This window comes from Leuciscus leuciscus (genome assembly GCF_965113295.1).
Source record: "Leuciscus leuciscus genome assembly, chromosome: 19".
NCBI classification, from domain to species: domain Eukaryota; kingdom Metazoa; phylum Chordata; class Actinopteri; order Cypriniformes; family Leuciscidae; genus Leuciscus; species Leuciscus leuciscus.
Window position 1 is genome coordinate 10111905 of NC_138743.1, and position 22799 is coordinate 10134703.

Consider the following 22799-nt stretch of genomic DNA (forward strand, 5'->3'; position numbering starts at 1 on the left):
CATTCTCCAGAATATAGTTCTGATGTGCTGCAAAAGATTGTTGAGCTTCACAGAAAAAGTGGCTGTAAGAAAATAGCTAAAGCATTGAAAATTCCCATTTCCACCATCAGGGCAATAATTAAGAAGTCCCAATAAACAGGAAACGCTACGAATCTACATAGAAGAGGACATGTTATATTGTCTTAATGCAAGGCGAGGAGGATAGTTCGAGTGGATAAAGATTCTCCAAGGATCACAGCTGGAGAATTGCAGCATATTCAGTTGTAAGACACTACTGGAACTTCAAACGGAATTGGTTCTATGGTCTGATGAAACTAAATAAAGAGCTTTTGGCAGAAAACACTCAAGAGTTTGGTGCACACAGGGATAATATATATAAAAGCACCCCATGTGTACAATTAAACTGCTGGATCTTTAATGTTGTGGGTCTATTTTTCTGCTGGAGGTCCTGAATATCTTGTTCAGATATATGGCATCATGGATTCTATCAAATACAAACAGATAAAAAATCTGCTTCTGTTAGAAATCTTAGGACCCTGTTTGGATATTCCATCAGGACAATGATCCAAATCAACACAAACATTGGTCACTGAGCACAAAGTAAAGGTTCTGCCATGACCATGCCAGTCTCCAGACCTGAACCCTATTGAAAACTGAAGAGTGTATTAACTTGGACTTGGGAATCTGAAGGATCTGGAGAGTGTGTTCTCCAAACTCATCTGGGATAATTGGAGAAAACTCAGAGCTATCTTGGCAAAAGGAGGTTTCCAAAAATATTCAATAACGAGGTGCAGTTTATTGTGGCCAATGTGTATTAGAGAAAAACATTTAATTCGTAATGAGATTTTCCCCCATTTTCATTTGTTTTACTTCAATGAAAGTTTTTTTTTAGTTTTTTTATAAAAGGTCGAAAGGATTAATAATGCATATTTATTTTGACAGATTTCTTTGTTCATATTTAGCAAGGATGCCAATAATTCTGACCAGAGACTGTATACACATACACACACACGTATAATGTCTTTGAAGCTGATCTTTTGAGCACTGAGAGAGAAAGCCAGCAAGAAAGAGAATTGGTAAATTACTTGGAAGCTTATCTCATCTGAATACTCTGAGGTGTGAGTGACAGGCAGGGATCTTATGGTTCTTCATCATACAAGTCATTAATCTGTCAGAGTCTGGACGAGATCAATGTTCAACACGTATAACGTATGGTATTAGCGGCTGGACTCAAACCAAGCCAGACTGAAATCAAATAACTGTCAAATCTGTCATTGTTATAGTAGGCAGAGATGTTTTTCTGTGTTACGTCTGTTATGACATTGAGAGATTATTCCAAAGCCCTGACAAAACAAACATGCAATTTATTTACTATAATCGTTTGCAAGGTTTTTTTTCCCTTTTTTTCCAAGCAATCACATCTCTGTACCTTCCAGTAGCCGCGCCATCCAATATAAACCAACCCACCACCTGCAGGCTTCAGCTTTAAATCCTTTTGTCTGTTCCTCTGTTTGTCAGGATAGAACCTTTCACTTACCCAGTTATACTCCACCAGGAAAGGAAATATCTCTGGTGTGTTATAAAATTGCCATTACTGATGGAGGGCTTCGGGAGGTCACTGAAGCAATTATCTGTGAGTCGTTGCGGCTTTGCTCCAAGTGAAGCCTGACCTCTCGATCTCAGCTGGACACCTGCCCACCACCCATCTTTGCCTTCTAAAAAATGAGCGCTAACACATCAGGAGGCCTGAGGTCTGCCAAGCATTATGTCGTGTGTCTCATTCGGTTTGCAAATTATTCCTCCTGCTGTCTGAACAAGCTCATGAGGCTGCCTTTATGATTTGTGTGTTTTATGCCATTCTGTATTGAGTCACAACTCAATAGCATCACTCCTGGCGGCGCTTTTGTCACTTTCCAGAGTGTAAAACCGGAAATGCGAAGCAAGCGTGCACCATCGCGCTCCAGGCTATTGGCACTCTTGGCAACCGGTATGCAGAGCAGGTATTCAAACATTATTTTGTCAAGATCAATGAGATGTCTGAATTCATTACTGTAAACAAAGAGCAATTATGCTCTTTACTTAGAGAGTCGGCTTTTACAGCAGACAATCAATCCAGGCACAATGGAGCTGGGAGCTCAGGGCCACGATATGAATTACCATCAAGTGAAGGAAAAACAGCTCTGCAGAAGCCAGTAAAAATTAAAGAAACCAGATCTGAAATGCATAAATCCATCAAAGTATGAATGAAGCATGTTACCTACTTATAAAGATTATATTATATTATATTATATTATATTATATTATATTATATTATATTATATTATATTATATTATATTATATTATATTATATTATATTATATTAGGCTATATTAGGCTATATTAGGCTATATTATTGTAGTTTGTAATATATTATTTATATTATTATAATATAATATTTTAAATATAATTGTATTTGTTATTATATCATTTTATTTTTAATGGGTTGATATGAATCTTTCCTTTTTTTTCTTTCTAATTTTACATATTTCACACCAAATCAATAGAAATAAATAATTTTGTTAAATTTAAAATGTGGCCTCTCCGGACCATTTAAGGTACACCCCCTTCTCCAATTTGCATTATTGTAATGTAAATAATCCTGATATATATTTTATGTTTTGAATTATTTATACAGCATGGTATACTGTTTGTTTGTACACAAAGCTAAAGCTAAGGTGTGTAATTGTTTTAATTGTTTAAATGAATTGTTAAATATAGCCGACAGTTTATGCATTGAGTAGCATGTCAGGTTTCTTTTCCCAGTTTCATGTGAATGGAGAGTTATATAGAAACATATTAACACTTTATATTAATTTGTTTGGTCCTGTTGGTTTTACTGAAAGTATTTTATATTTAATTAATGAATCTTTGATTAATTAATTAATTAATTAATAACAAATAAGTTGTTTTTTAATGAAGAAATTGGTCATTTGTTTCTTAACATTTTGGGATAAATTATTATCTAGACATGCATTCGTGAGATTCTTTGTAAAAGAAACGCATGGCTATTGTGAATCATATTTGTTATTAATAAGAAAAATTCCAAATAGCAAAGAGTAAAATGGAGAAAGCTGATCTGTATCTTGCTGTCAGACTTTTTACATACAGTATAATATCCATCTCAAGAAAGAGGCCTTTACTGTGGGTGGATTAAAACGGCTTTTTTCGGGTCTCTGCTCTTTGGAGAGTTCATAGGCGAAACAGAGGTGTGATTTCTTCATTCGCTCCTCTCCTGCCATGTCAGGTTCGGTGCGGCAGATCACCAATATGCTTATGGAGCGCTGTAGTCTATGAAGGTCTGTGTTGTGTGTTTCTCAAGAAGCGTTGCAGCAGAGCTTCCTCTATGAGCATTGGGTGCTACTGTGTCATAGAGAAGCTTATCCCCTCTGGCTAAGTGCCTGCTCAATTGTGAAAGTGGAAAATTGGGTGTGATGTGTTGTTTGGGAATCAAAGCAGTTGAGATGAAAGTGTTGGCTTTACTCACTTTTTTGTGTTCCTTCCCCACTAACACTGGCGAGTTCTGCCAATTGTCAACAAAGCGAAAACTCTTGGTGTGTAACTGACTCACGGACTGTTGCCCTTTAGAAAAACATTGGCAGCTATAGATACAGAATTAAAGTCTATTATCTGTGATTTATGAAGAAGAAATTACTAAAAACATTTGGAAGAGGGTCGACTGCATTTTAAAATTTTGGTTTTGATGCGTAAGCATGTGTCAGGTGATCATTTCACAGTCAACACTGGGATTGAAAAAAAATGCCTCACTTGGTCATTCATTTAGCTTGCCTGCCTGGGAAACCTCTGTTTGTGATACTCTGATTTATTTAGCAAACATTTTAATTTATTTTATTAAATAATATTGAATTATTTTATTAAATATTCTATATTTAATAAAAAATTATTCATTTATCCTATTGATAATTTCAATAATTTCTGTGCAAATTGAAATGATTTATTGGATGCATGAGTGCACTATGGAAAAATGTGCACTATGGCAAAAAAAAAGACTGTCTGCCTTCTGACTGTGCTAGACTGTGGTGTTTAATGCACCTTGGAGTGCCATATACCATGGCACATGAATATGATACTCATTCAGTATCATAGTATATTTCAAAGTACATATTTTCTCAAACAAAAACTACCCCAGTGATCTCATGTGCCTCCATAACACTTTCTTAAAAACCTCTTTTCCCTCTTTGCATGATTTTTCTTATAAAATGACTCTTTAGGAGTTGAGAACTCAAGGCGGTGAATGAAGGGAGTTCTTAGCCGTGATTAAAAAGCTAAAAAGGTTCATTTAGCATTGCTAACAAGACTTCACTTTGCTAGCTCTGAGCTATAGCGTGGCCTTAGCCGCACTAATGTACTGCATCTAATTCAGATTAACAGCCAGGTGGACAATGCCTAAGGAGGTCAACACTGAAATTGTTTTCTTCCGAGGACTAAAAGGCAGTGCTAGGTTAAAAAGCGACTTTCTGAAACCAGAAGGACTAAATCATTTGTAATATTTTTTTTAACAAAGTATTAGTGTTTGTGCCTCAGATTGAAAATGCTCTGAAATGTATTTTAGATGATCTGAACTGTAAATGAGGCTTTGAATGTTTCATTCTTTTATTCCTTCGGCATTTGTTGAAGGTCAAAGATGGTATGTCTTTTATTTCTGTAGCCTAGAGCAAAAGACCCAATTAAACATACTTTACAAGTGAAATACTGTACCATTAAACTGTAATAAAATAGTGTTGCGATGATGTTTCGGGTGGTTGCTATACTGGCCCAAGTCAAAAGATCAAGTCTTTGTCTCTATTAGATGATTTATGCAGGGAAGTTTAATACTTAGGGATTTGAACAAACCCTTAACCTTCATTTCGAGTAGCAGTTATTATTATTATTGCAACATTTTACAATAAGGTTTCATTTGTTAACATTAGTTGACTAATAATGAACTGCACTTACAACATTTATTAATCTTTGTTAATGTTAATTTAAACATTTACTAATACATTATTAAAATCAAAAGTTGTATTTGTTAACATTAGTTAATGCACTGTGAAGTAACATGAAATGGACAGCTGTATTTTTATTAACTATATGTTAACAAAGATTAACACATACAGTAACAAATGTACTGGGTTAGTTGGGTTAACTAATGTTAACAAATGAAACCTCCCTGTAAAGTTGTTACCATTATTGTGTGTTGGTTGATTTACTGAAAAAACAGTTTGACTTTACCACGATGAGTAATAAAAAACACATCACTTCTACTCTCGCCCTTTAAAAGACCCCAACGGCAATATAATCAGCATTTCTTTGTGTCAGCTGTCCACGTTTTACAAGAACACGGCCGTTCTTACCGGTTGTCTATTTAAATCATTTCATAAAGAAAGCATTCACCCTTGATTTGTGCTGAGAATGCTGTGTTAAAAAAAAATAATAAAAACACAAAGCCGACTGCCTCCGAATAAGTGTTTGCACTTGGAAGATTGCAGAAGACGTTTGGTGCGTCAGAACACGGGTGGTTGTTGGCATGTTAAGTAGCTCACTAGCGCAGTCTATAAAAGCCAGGAGTGAGCAGCCCACCTGGAGAGAGGCTCAGCGCCCGAGGAGGAAGTCAAGGACATGTGAATTAGTCCAAGCCGCCAAGTGCGAGAGCGCAGTTTGAAGCAGGCATCCACATTGCCACAGAAATGGGTTGACTGATGCTGTGTCAACATCCTAAATTGATTAAGCCAAGCTATTCTGCCCAGAAAAAAAGTGAAAGAGAAAGTAGGTTATGTAGGAAACTGTAAGAACAGATCTTAATGAAAGTGAAGAAACGTTAGAGAAAAGCAGTCATCCGAAGATTTTTTTTCCGTTGGGTCTGCAAGATTTTGTACTTTTTAAAAGAAGTCTCTCATGCTCACCAGTGCTGCATTTATTTGATCAATACAGTAAAAACAGTAATATTGTAAAATATTATTACAATTTAAAATATTTTTTTTCTATTTTAATATATTTTAAAATGTATTTTTTTCCTGTGATGGCAAAGCTGAATTTTCAGCATCATTACTCCAGTCTTCAGTGTCGCATGATCCTTCAGAAATCATTCTAATATGCTCAGTTGGTTGTTTTTATGAACATAAAGTTCAAAAGAACAGCATTTATCTGAAATAGATTTTTGTAACAATGCAAAAGTCCTTACTGTCATTTCTATCAATTTAATGCATCCTTGTTGAATAAAAGGATTCATATTTTTTTTATTCTTATTCTTACTGACTCCAAACTTTTGAACTGTAGTGTGTAATATTTTGGATGGCTTACATTTATTTTATTTTATTACAGCAGCAAAAAAATAAAAACAGACCTTTAAATTCTCAGGGTCAGAGAGAGGAATGAAAAAGGCTTGTCACTTCTTCATAAAATTGCAGAAAATGAATAATAGTGAAATGATTTGTTGAAGTGCACTGCACTTTTAACATTATAGATATCATTCAGGGGAAACTAGTTTGATGTTAATGGCTAAATGGTAGCTTTGTACAACTACCCAAAATATTTCAAGCTTGAGTTGATGTACAAGGCTGATCAAAGATGTCCTTGTGCTGGAAGGGACAATCAAGCTATTTCCTGTCAAGTCAGAATTCACATTTTTGTTGTTTTATCTTTTGTTTTGATAAATGAATGTATTCAGAGGCACTTATATGGGAGATACATTCTTTATTCTGACTGTAATAGGATGTAAATCAGTGTTAACAAGCACACAAAATTGTGCTATTCTGTGTCATGTAAGACATGCAGCCTGTTTCTGTGTAAGTCTTTGTAGCGGATGTAGCTTCAATAACATTTGCGTTCCTAACGTGCTAAAGCCTTTTTTTCAGAGTGAAGGGAATCGAGTTGCTCCATGCTTTGAAGATAAACATATTAAACATTAAAACTCGTTAATCGAAACTGCAGGTGATGAAGAATGAGCAAGAGCAAGCTTGTACGTGAGGTTCAACTTTAAGACACTTGCATCGAGATCAATCCTTGCTCCCAGATGCATCCTCAATTATTTAGCACCTCTTTAGAAACCCTGCATGTATTATTCACATGTATAGAATCTAAATTCAGTCTTGTCTATTGGGAATGACATGGCAGAGGAAGAGGGTACACAATACAACAACGCGTGTGTGTGTGTGTGAGTGAGTGAGTGAGTGAGTGAGTGAGTGAGTGAGTGAGTGAGTGAGAGAGAGATGTTTAGAGTAGCACACTATCATTCAACTCTTACTCTCATTTCTTATTATTACTCATTTTTGCAGTCTCTAAGTTTTCTACATGCATGGAATATCCAGATGACAGTGGAGTGCACTGTAAAAAGTGATCAGTTGACTTAACTTAAAAAAAGTGAGGAAACCCGTTGCCAACGTCATGCGTAATTGGAAAAATTAAGTTGTGTGGAATTGTCAAGTTAACATAACTTTATTTTTTCAATTACGCATGTAGTTTATTTTCTTGACAATTTTAAGGCAGTGGGATTCCTCACTTTTTTTAAGTCAACTGATCACTTTTTACAGTGTGTGGAATATGTATCCCACAATGCAGTGTGCTTTACTTGACCTTCCATTGACATTGTGAGTATTGTGTCTAGTACTTTTTGTATAGTAATGTATGCATTGAGTAGTAATATATTTACATAAATGTTCTATATGTTTTCACATTTCACATTTGTTTTGTACAATATATATATATATATATATATATATATATATATATATATATATACAGTACTGTGCAAAAGTCTTGTCAGAGTCTTGTCAGACTCCTTGTGCATACAGAAATCTCACTGGACTATTACAATTAACGGCAAAAAGAATGTTTGGAAATGTAAACTGACATTTCCTACTGACACACTACAGCAAAAGATATAAATAATATATGTATTATGGGGGGGGGGGGGTATTAACATGCCTAAGACTTTTGCACAGTACTGTATGTTTGTTCCAAAATGTAATTTAATATTGGAAATGTTTTTCTGGTCTAAAAGTACATTTTGAAGCATGTTTTGATATTTGTGGTCCTACATAATTTGCTCTACATTACATTTTATTTGTATATTTCCTTTAGCCATGCTGTTATTTAGCACGCTATTTTTTGCCAAATTGGAGTAAACAGTTTGCCACCATTCCATTCCAAGTCTTTTGCTCTGCTCTGTATCACACAGCTAGTACAGGCTATATTTATTACAGCCCACTAATTTGGTTTACATCTTTTGCAAACACAATGGGGCAGATGATAGCATCAGGTAATCAAAAGAGCAGCCTGCATTGTGTATGTTGAACCCTAATCCACCCCTTTCCCCACACAAACACACAGATGCTGGCTGCTAGCCGCCTCCATTGTCTCCTCATCCATGCTGCTTGCTGTATCCAAGGAACTGGGAACCAGAATACTGTCTGGCCCAATACGTGCTGAGCCGAGGTGACAGCACATTGGGCCCTTGTCCTTCACATAGCTGTGCGGTATTATGTAAATGACCCTGTCTGGGTACGGATTGCATGTGTGTGAGTGTGGCCTCATGCTCTCCACTGCCGCTGGGAAGGAGGAGGGAGTGGTACATTATTCGGTGTAAATGAGAGCAAGACCTTGAGGTATTCTCGGAATCCTAAATCCTCCCATTTAGCGCCGCACTGTGATTATCTGGAGGGATTGGACCGGGAATGCAGTCCTGGACAGTTTATTCTGTGAGTTTAGTTAAATGAACTGCTCAAATGATAAGAAATGACGATACATAAACACTCTTGTAAACACGGCGGCATTCTAGAGCATCCCCTGAGGGGACACGAGTTTGTATCTCGTGGAAAAGCAAATGGCGCTCAGCCTCTTAATTATAAGCTCAAGTCTGGGTGGCCTTTTTAGGAGTATGTCAAAGTACATTTGCTCTAAGCACATTTGGCACAGTGAGGAGGAACATTACTTTTAAAAATAACATGTTGGGTTACTCATAAAAGGTTATTTTGTGTTACTTTTTCTTACCATTAGCGTGTCTCTCTTGTCCATAGTGGAAATGCTTTGATTGTCTTTTGTTTTTTATTGCTAGTTTTAATCCACACAGCATATACCTTTTAAAGGTTTGTGGTCAGTAAGGTTTTAAAAAACAAATAAATAAATAATAATACTTCTATTCAGCAAGGATGCATTACATTGTTACAAAAATCATTAAAAAAGAAATGCTGTTCTTTTCATCTGAAAAAAGGTATAACGGTTTCCACAAAAATATTAAGCAGCACACCTGTTTTCAACATTGAAAATAATATAAAGATGTTTCTTGAGCATCAAATCAGCATATTAGAATGATTTCTGAAGAATCATGTGACTGAAGCTTGGAATAATGATGCTGAAAATTCGGCTTTTCTGAAAATACAGAATTTGCTGAACATCAATTAACCATATTATATTACAATAGTTATTTATAATATGAATTAGTATTATATATTTTAAATCACAACTATAAGTAATGAATTCAACTGGATTTTACTGAAGTACTTAGATTTATTTACTACAGCTGAAGGAAAGTGTAACGGTCACCAGCTGGAGTGCCCTTGAGAGCCACCAGTACTGGTGCACCAGTGCACTCCACACCAGACTATTAGCACTCCCTCACAAACTACATTTCCCATAACTCACTGCCCGGACTCATCATCACTGATTGCACTCACCTGTGTCTCATTACCCTGTTAGTCTCAGCCTATATATAAGCCTGGTTCACCTCATCATTCCCTGTGAAGTCTTGTATGTTGTTGCACTGCATTTCCGAGCGTTTTCCCTGGTTCCATGTCTCTTGGTTTTGAGATTTTTTGCCTCTGACCCCTGCCTGTTTTGTTTGTTTGGACGGCCTACCTGTGTTTTGACCTGTTGCCTGTATATTGGATTACGTGTCTGGATTGCCCCTTAATTAAAGCTGCATTTGGAACTCAACCTTCGTGTCTCGGAACAAAATTTGAAAAGCAACTGGTCACCTCATTACTTGGAATAAACTCAAGTAAACTTTGTGTTTGTGCTGGTCTTGTAGACCTTGATTTGGCGGTGCAGACGAATGGACTTCAAGCTGTCCCACTCGATAATTTCTCTTGATTCGGTCGGAGATTTCCAATCAGTCCAGTTCTATAAAATCACGGGTTTAACACACAACAACAGGGCTCTCTGATGAAGAGGGTTTATAAAAACCACAGCTGTGCTCCCTGAGCTTTTTAAAGAGTCTGCTCCGTGTAGATCCAAGCCTTTTGTTTGTCCAGTAAATGTGTTTACAGTACTCGAAATTCTCGTACGATCTTTTCATCATCATTTCACATTTATCCCTCTTCAAGTCCCAAGTGTGCCACCGGCCGACTTTTTCATTAAACACGGACGCTGATGAGTGATTCAGAGCCAGGAAAATTGGAGCTTTGTGCATCCGTGTGCTTGTAGGATTCAGAAGTGCTGTGTTTTGGAGCGACAGAGACGATGAGGCTCCAACATTTCGGCTTCGCTCTGTCCTCATTGCTCTAAAGACCCATTTCCTGTGGCGGTGTCTCAGTTTGATGTGAAGCTCTCGCCGATACAACACCTGTTTCATCAATGAAAATATGCCTACCACCTTCTATCTTTGATCTCTTCATTCTCTCCTGTTTTTTGTACAGATTCTCTCTCATTTGACCAAAACATAAACGTGTTTTCTCTACTGTTAAAAAAATTATCTTTGTTTTAATCTCTAATTAACCGAATGAACTACTAATGGTCTTCCGTGGTTCGTATTCTGGTTTAATTACCACATGAAATGATTTGCCAAACACTTTTATTTCCTTTGTTTATGTATTTTCTGTTGAAAGAGTAAGTTGGGTTTTGTCAAAGTAAAATCATGATTTGTCATTCTAAAGAGCATTTTATTGGATTCCTCAATCATTTTGGTCAGTTTCTTGAGAAAGAATATTTTACATTTTAAATGTGTGTATATTATAAAAGTTTATTTTTAGCATAGGGAAATGTTTCTTCTTGTACTTATTGAAAAGAGCCACTAGTTTCTTAAATTTTTTGATCCATCATCAACTTGAAGTTTCCAGACAGTTTGTCAGAACAACGCAAAAGGAGTGCTGGGAATGTTTGGGAAACCTGTTTGGGAAACATTATTATTCCAGTTCCATTTGTTGCCTTACTCTTAACCTTAAAGGGATAGTTCAGGATTTTAGACATGAATCTCTATAGCTTCCCCATAAGCAGTGTGGTGCATTGACCATGACTTACCCCCGACAGCGTCCTGTGAGCCGAGCTCCGGTCCAGTTTTGGTCAAGATGAAATTAGTCCGGCAAGTTTGCTGGGGTCACGGCAATAAAGTTTTTTTCTTCTCAAATCAATATGTGTTCAAAAGAGTGATATATTTGCAGCACAAAACCGCTGTCTATGGAGAGGTCAGACCTCGTAATGGCTTGGCACTATTTTCTTCCCCGTCATATCACTGCGCGCTGCCGCTACCTACAGCCAGCTGGGAGCCGCGCACGTGTCACTTTGTTTACAGCTCGTAAAGAGAACGATAACATGTCTGACTACAGCAGCGACGATGACAACATTGACTTCGACACACAGCCAAAAGGATATCTTCTTTATCTTCGCCAGTTTGGTGTTCACATTGAAGCCCAGAGCAATGAGCCAAAGTCGCCTCAGAGCAACATCTGCCACAGGAAATCTTTGAAATGTGTGAGGAGAAAGCGCCACATCTTTGTTTGTACAGTCCGGATAGTCACAAGTCCGCACCATTTTCTACAAAGCTTGTACAAACTGATCGCTCTTGGTGAGTAGCTATGTTAGCTCGTTCGTGTAGCTGTTCTGAGCACGTAAACACTGCTGTAAACACTGCCGAACAACTGAAAAAGTGGTGTGCGCCTGCGCAGCTCGCAGCTGGCTGTAGGTAGCGGCAGCGCGCAGTGATATGACAGGGGAGAAAATAGTGCCAAGCCATTACGAGGTCTGACCTCTCCATAGACAACGTTTTAGTGACGCAAATATATCACTCTTTTGAACACATATTGATTTGAGAAGAAAAAAGCTTTATTGCCGTGACCCCAGCAATCTTGCCGGACTAATTTCATCTTGACCAAAACTGGACCGGAGCTCGGCTCACAGGACGCTGTCGGGGGTAAGTCATGGTCAATGCACCACACTGCTTATGGGGAAGCTATAGAGATTCATGTCTAAAATCCTGAACTATCCCTTTAATATAGGGAAATTGATTAGTGTGGCCGATTATTCTAATCAGTGTTGTTTTCTGTTCTCTTCACAGCTCGCTGGGTTCATCTATGCCTGTTATGTTGTGAAGCTCATTTCAGAAGAGGAGGACAGCTGTGAGTATATCTTCATAACTGAGTCATGAGTGTGTTTTTGTTCAACTTTAAATATATGTATGAGATCTAAAATTACATTGTGTGTATGTATAAGCATATATATATACTAGGGGTGTAAAGGTACACAGAAGTCTTAGTTCGGTGCGTACCTCGGTTTTGGGGTCATGGTTCAATAGTTCAGTAAAACAGGAGAAAGCAACAAATCCCCAATGCTAGGTTTCTTTTAATTTATTTTGAACAGACAGTGGTGCAAATTACAGTTTGTTTTACCTAGTGGCATTTAGTCCCCTAGTTGGTACAGTACTTCCTCCTTATAATTATTTAAAAATTATATTATAATGATTTCTATATATATATATATATATAAATGAATATAAGGATCATTTAAATAGAAATATGTAAAAACAACTATATAGAGAGAAATAAAGAATAAACAAAATATGTAAATACATTTTATGAATGCCCCAGTAAACAGTTGAATTTAGATGTTCCAGAATCTAAAAGATTGCTTTTATTGATCCTAAACGACCAGCCTGTGGCCTTGTGTTTTAAAGCAAGGAATAAAATTGTTCCCGTTGTAATGTTCAGACGACCACACTTAGCACCACTGCAGCCACTCTGAGACACATGGATCAAACTCTTTAATCGCCTTGCATCCTGATAAAAGATTAGAAAGCATAATAATCACAATGAACTGATTGATAATACCCCTTATACAGTATGTATAAGGAATAGTTCACCCAAACTGAAAATTCTGGTCATTTACTTGCTCGCATGTAACCAAACCTGTATGACTTTATTTCTTTGGAACACAAAAAGAGAATGCAAATCATATACATTCATTAGACTTGGAATATGCACCACTTTTATGATACTTTTATGGTGCTTTTTTTGTTGTTTCACTTTCATTATATTGAAAACAGTGGGCAACATTTCCCCATTTGTGTTCCACAGAATAAAGAAACTCTATTCATTTACTGTGTTTTGCCTTCAGATGCTTGCAACTTTTTCTTGGGAGAGCCTTTTGAGGAATATAGCTACAATAACAAAGGATATGCAGCCTAACACTGGCATACAAGATCAATAATGTTGTTCTCTTGCAGAGACAATCCTTATTTTCCCCTTTTCTCATCATTCTCTCATCACCAAGCAACTAAAACAGAAAGAGATGCATGTAAAAGTGTGTGTGTGGCTGTTTATTTGTTAGGCATCCTCCTTCTTTGTCCTGTATTTTCAATGCATTTTGTAATTTCATAATCGGAGTAATCAGAATCATTAAACTTTACTCAGAATGTAATTAAGCATGGCCGTATTTGGAGGGCCAGCCTCTCATTAAACGGAGTCCCTTCACTACACTTTAAGATCACGAAGAGGGAGCCCTATGGCAGAATACATCCAGTGTAGCATGATGTTCTATTAGTCCAGGATATTTGTGTGTATTTGAGTTTTATGCATGAGTTCATTGGGATGTTGGTTCAAGCCAGAGCTTGATCCATTATATATATAATTTTTTTATGCTTTTGAATGCATTAAAAAATGTATGCTTTTGAAAGAAGACTCTTATGCTCACTAAGGCTGAATTCATTTGATTTATTCGATTCCAACATTAATGTATATATATATATATATATATATATATATATATATACATATATGATTTATTATTTAATAAATAATAATAATAAAGGAATTAAAAAATGAAAGGATTAAAAGGGATTCCCTTCACAGATTTCCTTGTGCATGAAATCCCAAATGCCAGCAAGCCAATTAGAATGCGGGACAATGATGATGATGATACATAACAACCGAGCATATAGGCGCCAAAGCCGTTTTGGATTTGAAGAAAATTATCGTCATTCAGCAGATGAAAAAATGTCAGGCAGTTACATACATATCACCAACATTTTATCATGTGGTCATTTATCATTTATCAAACTTTACACATACAGAGTAAAGTTTAATGATTCTGATTACCCTGCTTATGAAATTATAAAAATGCATTGAAAATACAGGAAAAAGAAGGAGGATGCCTAACAAATGTGGCCTTTATGGTACACCCCAAACAAGTAATTTATTGTGTTTATATTAATTAGCATGTAAATATTTATGGCTTGGGTATGCAGAGCATTCGCAGCTTATTTGGCCTGCATGCATATAGTTCAGTCATGAAACTCTAGAGGGCGCAGGCTGATAGGTCATTTGCATGCAATCTATAAGCAATCACATCATTACCGCATGGCACAAGCTGATTTGCCTCTGAAATTGTTTGCTCAACATTTAAATAGTATGTTTCATTGTTTGTTGTAAGCTAGTCCTGTAGTGCGCTATCAGAGTTCCTTTGAAACCCTCCACCTCCCCAGCTCCACCTGCCTAGATCTGCTATCTTACATGCTCACAGCAGTGTGTCTGTGTATCTATTATTAGAAGTAGCAAGTCTATACTTTCTCTGCAGCAGCATAACAGATCTAGTCCGACAAAACCCAAAACATTAACACTGCCATATTCAATAGTATGCTAAAAGTATTCCGAGAATATATATCATGGGTTGAACGACTTCAAGTCGACATTTATGTGATTAAAGTAGCTGATGACATCATTAATGAACAAATAAGCCTGAACCTTGAGATGTTGGTGCGTTCCAGATGAGGTTAATCAAATATGGTAAAATGAAACATATCTTGTGGAACACTCTCAGAGTATGCATTTATTTTTCATTTTAACTATTGGAAACATAGCGTAAATGTGGACTTTAAAGATTTCTTATCCTGTTGTGTCCTCTATAGGCCATGATCAGTGACTAGTTGACGTCAAGCTTAAAGCGTCTTGGCAGAGCATTAATATTATGCTGATGAGGCTTCACCAACTTCATGTGGTGAAAAAAAACATCTTAAATCAGAATCCCTAGAAATGTGCAGATTATGTGCAACAGCCTTATTCAGCCTTATGAATAAAACTCTCCAATTAAGCAATGTGTTCAAAAATGAAATAATTTCATCCTCTCACATAAACCAGTTTATTGGCATTAGATTAGTCAAATGAGCTATAAGCTTTGCATCGCAAAAACTTCTGCCGCCACTCTGTTCGGTTAACTTCCTCAAACTTAATTCAGCAGCGCTCCTGGTGTCCAATGAGGTTCCTGATTGCCTCAATCAGTGATCAGGAGAGATTCTAGAACATCTGTGTAATTGGAAATCCTTCTTGAAAGTCTCTCCCAATCAGTCCATGGGTAGCGGTTTGAGTGAGTGGCGGAGCGCTTGTGATGAAAGACATGCGGCTGCATGGCAATTTTAGTGTCCATTGAGGTTTAATCAATGGTGTTGATGTTCCAAAGGTGGCCATAGGAAGATTCTACAGAGGAATATAATGGTTGAAGCTCTGAATCCTCCAAGCAGGTGAACGATATTGATGGCTTGGTCCCTGAGGCATGTAGAAACACTAATCAGGAAGCCATATTGGCCATTACGGCTTTAATTAATATAGTACATGAAGCACCTCCGCAAAGGTAATGAACAGCTCAAACCAATCAACACGGTCCGCACGTAATTACAGCTACTATCAAGGGTAACGTCCCAGGGCCCATTTAAAGAAAGGACAGTATTTAAATGAGTCTGCCTCTGAGAGAACGAAAAAACAAGAGCGAGAGAATTAGGAAGTGTCAGTGGGCACAAGTTGTGGGGAAACACTTTTTGCATCTATAACAAGGAAATTAGGTTAAGGCTTTCCTTTTGGGGATATGCAATCAGGCTTTGTGGTTGCAGGGAGGTGGGAACTCATGCTGATAGTCTTTGTGCGCCGCGTGCGGTTTACAAATGCCTTTGTCGGAGGAAAAGCTTTGGAAGGGCGAAGCCAAAACAATAAAACTCGTAAAGCTTTGCTATATGGAGTCTGTGAGGAGAAAACGTCCATCTCAGCCTAATTCCCTGCAGCGCCGGTGCCACTGAAATGGCTCCTTTCTGGGATGTGTCGCTTAAAGCAGAATAAATAGCTATTTGAGTCATTTTGTTGAGGTCGAGAGATGGTTGTTGTATGTCTTTGAATGCTAATGCTGTAGCTCAAGGCGGCCCATAGACCCTCGATCTGTCCGCTTTGTTTTTTTACTTCATTACTGGATCAGTGATCCCAGCATTTCCCATTATCTTGGCAGGACTAGCTAGGAGGAATTTCAGCAGTAAAACAACTTGAGATATTTGTTCCATTGGGAAGGGGAAATGTTTTAAAAGCTGTTTAAGGGCACATATCTGCCTCAAGGCAATCTATTTTAACATTTACCCCCTGCAGATATATTTATAAAGGACATTAACATGAGAATGTTCTGAAGTGCAGCGCACAGTAGCTTAAATGTATTCCCTTTTTTTGGATGTTTGGATGTTTAAATGTTTTCCATTTTAAATTTTATTTTGTGTATTTTTTTATATGCCCTAGCATTTAAAAGTTTGGGGTCAGTAGAAATTAATATATTTATTCAGCAACAATGCATTAGATTGATCAAAAGTCACACTGATGACTGGAGTAATGGCAACTTTGCCATCACAGCTGTAATCTACATTTTAAAGGACAAGTTCAGTATTTTACACTTAAAGCCCTGTTTTCAGATCGTTTCTGATGAGATAGAACGGTTAAGATTGAAATTTGGACACATGCTGCTGTCCCAAGAATTTTTGGTTTCTGTGGTAGCACCCCCCCCACCCCCCACTGATATGCTCACACAAAAATCGCTGCAAAAGATGCTTTCCAACAGGTGTTTTACCATTCGTTGTAAAACTGTGGACTTATTTTTCCAAACGCCTCACACCCGTACATTCTTCCGTTGAGAGCTTGAATAATAGACACTCCAGCCCAGCAGCGGAGTAATACCGTACCTCACAGCACATCCAATACAAGTCAAAGGAGTTGGACAAAAACTACGATAAAACCTGTTGGAAAGCATCTTTTGCAGCGATTTTTTGTGTGAGCATATCAGTGAACACCCCTGACCACTCGGTGAGTTTCACGTCTTTGTAAACAAAAGTTTAATGTGTTTTAGGAAGGATTGTTCCAGTGCACCTATGCAACCATTGTGGAGGTGGGGGGGAAAGCAAAAGAAACCTAAAATTCTCGGGCCAGCAGCATGTGTCCAAATTTCAATCTTAACCGTTCTATTTCATCAGAAACGATCTGAAAACAGGGCTTTAAGTGTAAAATACCGAACTTGTCCTTTAAAGGGGTCAATGTGAAATCAAATTTGCCTTGATCGTTTGACATATAATAGGTCTTTGTACCTGCATAACATCTTGCAAGTTTCATGGCTTAAAACGTACTCCTCATCAAGTCACAAAAACGGCTCTTTTGGATATTGTGGGATTTGTGACGTCACACATTTGGCATCGAAACCATGAGAAAAACTGCCATATAGGCCTACATATGTTTAAAATTATCTCATAATTTGGCACCAGGTATATTAGGATGCTGTCACTTTAAGACCTGACGGATGGACCCATTATACTGTTACACGTTATCTTTTTCTACTACATTCACACTGTGTTTATGTGAATACTCGCCAACACCGGCATTTTGACATTATTTTGTGTGTCTTTGACTGTTTAAGCGCAATAAGCAGTGAAAATTGAAAGTTGTCGGAGAGATAAAATGTGAGAGTGAGAACGCGCAGCTGGTATCCTATATTGGATCCAATTAAATTTTTTTTTTTAATATTGTATTAGGACTGTCAATCAATTTGAAAGAAATTACAGAATTAATGATATGAAATCCAATCAAGCTCAGATAACATGTATATATTGAGAGTGTAAAATGCTAACAGTGTCTCACTGAAGTGAACGCTCTGTATTATAACACTGGCACAAGCTTTCAGACTGACCTCTGCGGGTCCCCAGATAACACTGATCAGGACAAAGGCCTAATTCAACAATGAGACCTACGTGGATTAGGGGATTTGTAGGTATATGCCCCCTAAAATCTATCATCAGAATGAAATCATTTCAGTCTTCCCCTCTCCTTCTGTTTGGGATGCACGAGAGAAGCTCTCTGCTAATTCCACAGCTTATCTCCTGTGTTCGTTAGTCTAGGAAACAGCCTTGGATTTCCAAAGCCTGGATCTTTATCACACTTTATTACCTTTGCATCTTTGTGGAAAGCCCAGATACCCGGGTTTTCCAGGGCCTGAAACAGCTGGTGGGCCCTCACAGAGGGGCCGGGGGGCTAATCCTGTCAGCTTGCCTTATGTTAGCCTATCATATTATCCGACCGGCAGCGTGCCACAAGCCGGCCTCCAAAGATATCAGTCTCATAGAGGGTACGGTCGCTGTTCATCCAATACACATGATTATCACACTGACACACACGGGATACAAAACCAAAAGGTGCTTATTTGAATGAACGACAACCCTAAAAAGCATTAAATAATCCTCTCGTTCTTTCCCCATTTTCCTCTTACTTTCTCTCTCTCTTTTCTTTAGTTGACTTTATAGGAGGGTTTGATTCATACGGTTACCAAGGGCCACAGAAGACATCGCATTTGCAACTACAACCAATGTACATGTAAGTATCACTACCACATATGGTTTTAAATCAAAGTTAACCTAATTTTTAGCACACGACATTGTCTTGTACAGTCTTAGCAGTGTTTTATCATATACTGGTGTAAATTATCTCTATCTATCTATCTATCTATCTATCTATCTATCTATCTATCTATCTATCTATCTATCTGTCTGTCTGTCTGTCTGTCTGTCTACGTCAAATAAAACAATCAAAAGTGTATATCATGTTATTGAAAAAAACATGATTTTGTCGAATTTATAAATCCTAATTTTATTTCTTATGTTACTGAACAAAGAAAAAGTATTATTTGAATAACTTTTTTACAGATTAGAATAGCAAAATGTAAGTAATGTATAAGGACCCAACCGTTTTGTGCGACAGACATAGTCTGTAGACTCTTGTGCTCTCACGTGTTTGTGTCTGGGTTCACAACACTCTCTGTTGGACATGCTGGACATTCCACAAAGTGGTTTTATAAGAGGTGGTCCGTGACAGATCAGGAGCAAAACAAAACCCTTAGGAGTATCTCTAGTGGAACATCTCTAAGAAATAATATCATTGTCAGTCTGGCTGGGACAATAGCTTTGGTCAATATTAAGGGGGGTGATCTGTTTGCTTAGTCTCTGTTGGCAGCTTAAATGTTTATGAGGAAGTAGTTGAATGCTCAGAGGTAGGACTGGGTGATCGTTGGGAGATTTAAGAGGATTTGGCTTATTGACACTGATCAATTGATGATTGTGTTCTATAGAGTCAGCCTTTATGTCCACAATGCACTCCATTATGCCAGGAGGTGAGACAGCAATGCGATCAAAGCTTAGGCCTTTTATCTAAATAGAGACAGCTCTTTGATGGAAGACCAAACCGAACTAAAGGAGGGTTTTGGGGTGTTACTGAAAATTAGGGAAATACATCAAAACTATGCAGCAGATCAGATTTATATTCTAGTCTAACACCCATTCAAAAAAAAAAAAAAAAAAACATTATAATAATACTCTTAAAGACAGTAAATGTCTTTAATGTGGATAGAAAGCTATAAGTAAGCCATTAATAGGTTTATTTCCTCACACATGTAAATATAGGCACTATCAAAACTTTAAACCAGCCAGCATAGCAATACTGGAACAACCAATGACGTGAGTTTGTGGCGTGACTATCTGTTTGTCCAATTAATGGAAGATGGGGGTGTATTTGGGATTTGAGATGAGACCCTTCATCTTTAGCCAAGGTTATAGTTAAAACTTAAGGGTATGTTTACACGACAACAATGTACTAAAAATGGAAACGCATTTTTTTCGCATACATGCGACAACGTTGTCAAAACAATCCCCGTTCACAAGGATCCACGAAAACGACTGAAATGGCTGTATTCTGCTGCCAGGCCAGTAGATGGCGATGTCACTTTGTAAAGAAACACTACACGCCTATAGACTGAACACGTAATACGAATGCTCTTTTTTTTTTTCGTTTTAGTTTTTAGCACATTAGTTTTCACAAATTTAGCATTTTTGTAGTATACACAGAGGCAATAACGGTATCGTTTTCAAAAACCCGATTTCAAGAGCTTGCGTTTTCAGGCCGCCTAAATGAACAGAAAAATGCATAATCTTTTTTTATTTTATTTTTTTATTGAAAACGGTGTTGTGTAAACAGCCCTTAAAACCATATATGTAACTTGAAATAAAATAAACGTTAACTGAAATAATATATATGTAAACTTCAACTTTAGTTCACCCTATGGCATCATCTAAAGTCGTCTTTGGCCTGTGGGTGACATCAGCCCAACTGATGTGAAAGCATATGGCGGGGGTCCAAATGTGCCTGTCACTAGTTTTGGAACACAAGTGACACTGACGGCAAAATACCAGCCGGAACATTCCCCGCCATCCTCCAGGGAAGGAAGGGCTCAGCTGAGCTGCCCAGCGCCACAGTCTAGACACAGGGAAAACAGCTGAATGGAAACCTGTGATAAACGAGACCCCATATGGATTTAAATGGCAAGAGACAGAGTTGATTTACCAATAATACAGACTTATAGTTTGTCCCTAGAGAATTCACATTAATGTTTTCCTTGTGGAAGCTTGTGAAGAAGTCATTCAGAAAAATCATGTTACGATAACACGTTATATCCACATATTGTTCAAAAGACTTTTTGAAAGAAATCACCAAGGCCTCATTTATTTGATCAAAAATACAGTAAAAACTTAGCCTGGCAAGCCAGACGTACATCAAGATGTTTAGTCTGGCAACTCACCATAGACACGGTCAATCTGATGGGTGGGATAAACGGCTGTCTTTCAAATTCCCTCTGCCCGCAATAGGACAGCGCTTCAACCAACCAGAGCGTTTTCCCAACAGCGGAGCTAACGTTAGTTGATAGATTCAACTTTTAAATCTGGCCGACAAAACTACGAACACATCTTCCTTTTTTTAAGAATGACTTAAGTGCCGTTCTTTGTTCTTTTCTCAAAGAAAAACTTAACTCCAAGTCCTCCAGAGTTGCGGCCAAAGCCGATTCGAAAGACCGCTGTTCTCCATCAGCAGCAGCCGTCATTCTTTGTTTTCAAGTGGCAGGAACCGTCGCAACTCTGTCGTCATATGTTTAGCCCGCCCCCGCCTACTCTATACACGACGTGATTGGCCTGACCCAATTTAGGTTTTTGCAGCAAAAAGGTCTATTGAGAGTTGCTAGACCCACCCTGGCTGCAAAATAATTTTGCTGCCGCTAGGGTGCGTCTAGATTTCTAGGCTAGTAAAAACTATAATATTGTGAAATATTATTGCAATTTAAAATAACTGTTCATGTTAATGCATTAAATAATCTTAATGAATAAAAATGTATTGTTAAGTGTTACTAATGTAATTGATCAGCGGAATACATTTGTTATTATTATTAGTGAAATGAATTGTTATTATTAAATATTTTTGGGTGCTGCTTCATTATTCCATGCATTTAAATTTTCCGCCACCAATGTATACTGCAGAAAGGTGCAATTACATGCTTAGATCAGTGACGAGTAACAATGCTTTATGCAACTCCGTCCTCGTCTTCTGGGAACAGATGCTGTAAAATTGGGATTAATGAGGATTACACAGAATCCAGAGAAAGACTACAGAGAAAAATTAATTATTATCTTAAAGAGCCGCACCCCCTCTGTACCCACGGGTGCTCCCCTAGTCTTATTTGGTGAAAGTGTCTTGTTGAAAATGCACTGAATATTCACTTTCAGCCAATGTTTTGTATTTATTACATGGCCGGCTGACTAAATCATTCTGTCACGTCATGAGTCTCTTGCCTTTGTAAATGTCAGACTCTCACTTTTCCATAATTCATTGGAGTGCTTTGAATGGCAGGTCCATCCATAAGCAGATGGCATATTTTGATATTTCGGGGAGGAGGTTTTTCTACGCGTGCTCCTGTGAAAGCATGTGCGTGTGTGTTTTTTAGTGCATTTTGAGATGCAGTGTGGAGAAGAATAGAATAATGAAAAGTGGAAAAGGTCACAGTTAATAATTAGTTAGAAGGGCAGGATGACATGAGAGAAAAGAATTGAACTCACAATGCAAAAAGAAAAAACACAAATAGGCCTGCAGTGGCTCTAAAACATACTTGTTTGTCTACTTAAACATACAGATCTAACCATCCTATTTTAAAGGTTCCTCATTTTGTTTTGAAGGTCTCCTACAATAGGTTTAGATGCATCCATGGTCAAAAAACACTTTACTTTTCTCATAATATACATTGCAGGTTCACCTATTTTCTCACAGTGTCTGAAACGGTTCGATAAAGGATTCGTCTCTCTCCTCCTTCCAATGAAGAACATAGGCTGGCATTATGCAAATGTGTTACAAACGAAACCTACATAGGTTTTTGCAGGAAGTAAGACAGGAATTACTGACAA

General features: G+C 37.6%; 1 protein-coding gene across 2 annotated transcripts in view; it reads left to right on the forward strand.

Annotated features, from left to right (window-relative positions):
• The window catches only part of nkain2 (sodium/potassium transporting ATPase interacting 2), a gene marked incomplete at its 3' end in the record, with an annotated part of 163981 nt that overhangs the window by 135453 nt on the left and 5729 nt on the right, over positions 1 to 22799 (forward strand). The window contains exons 5-6 of one of the 2 annotated variants that reach the window (XM_082148325.1): positions 12303 to 12363; positions 18816 to 18901. In XM_082148325.1, the coding sequence (XP_082004451.1) occupies positions 12303 to 12363; positions 18816 to 18901 (147 nt within the window). Of the gene's footprint in view, positions 1 to 12302; positions 12364 to 18815; positions 18902 to 22799 lie in introns of those variants that run through there. The other variant, XM_082148324.1, reaches the window with a different exon arrangement.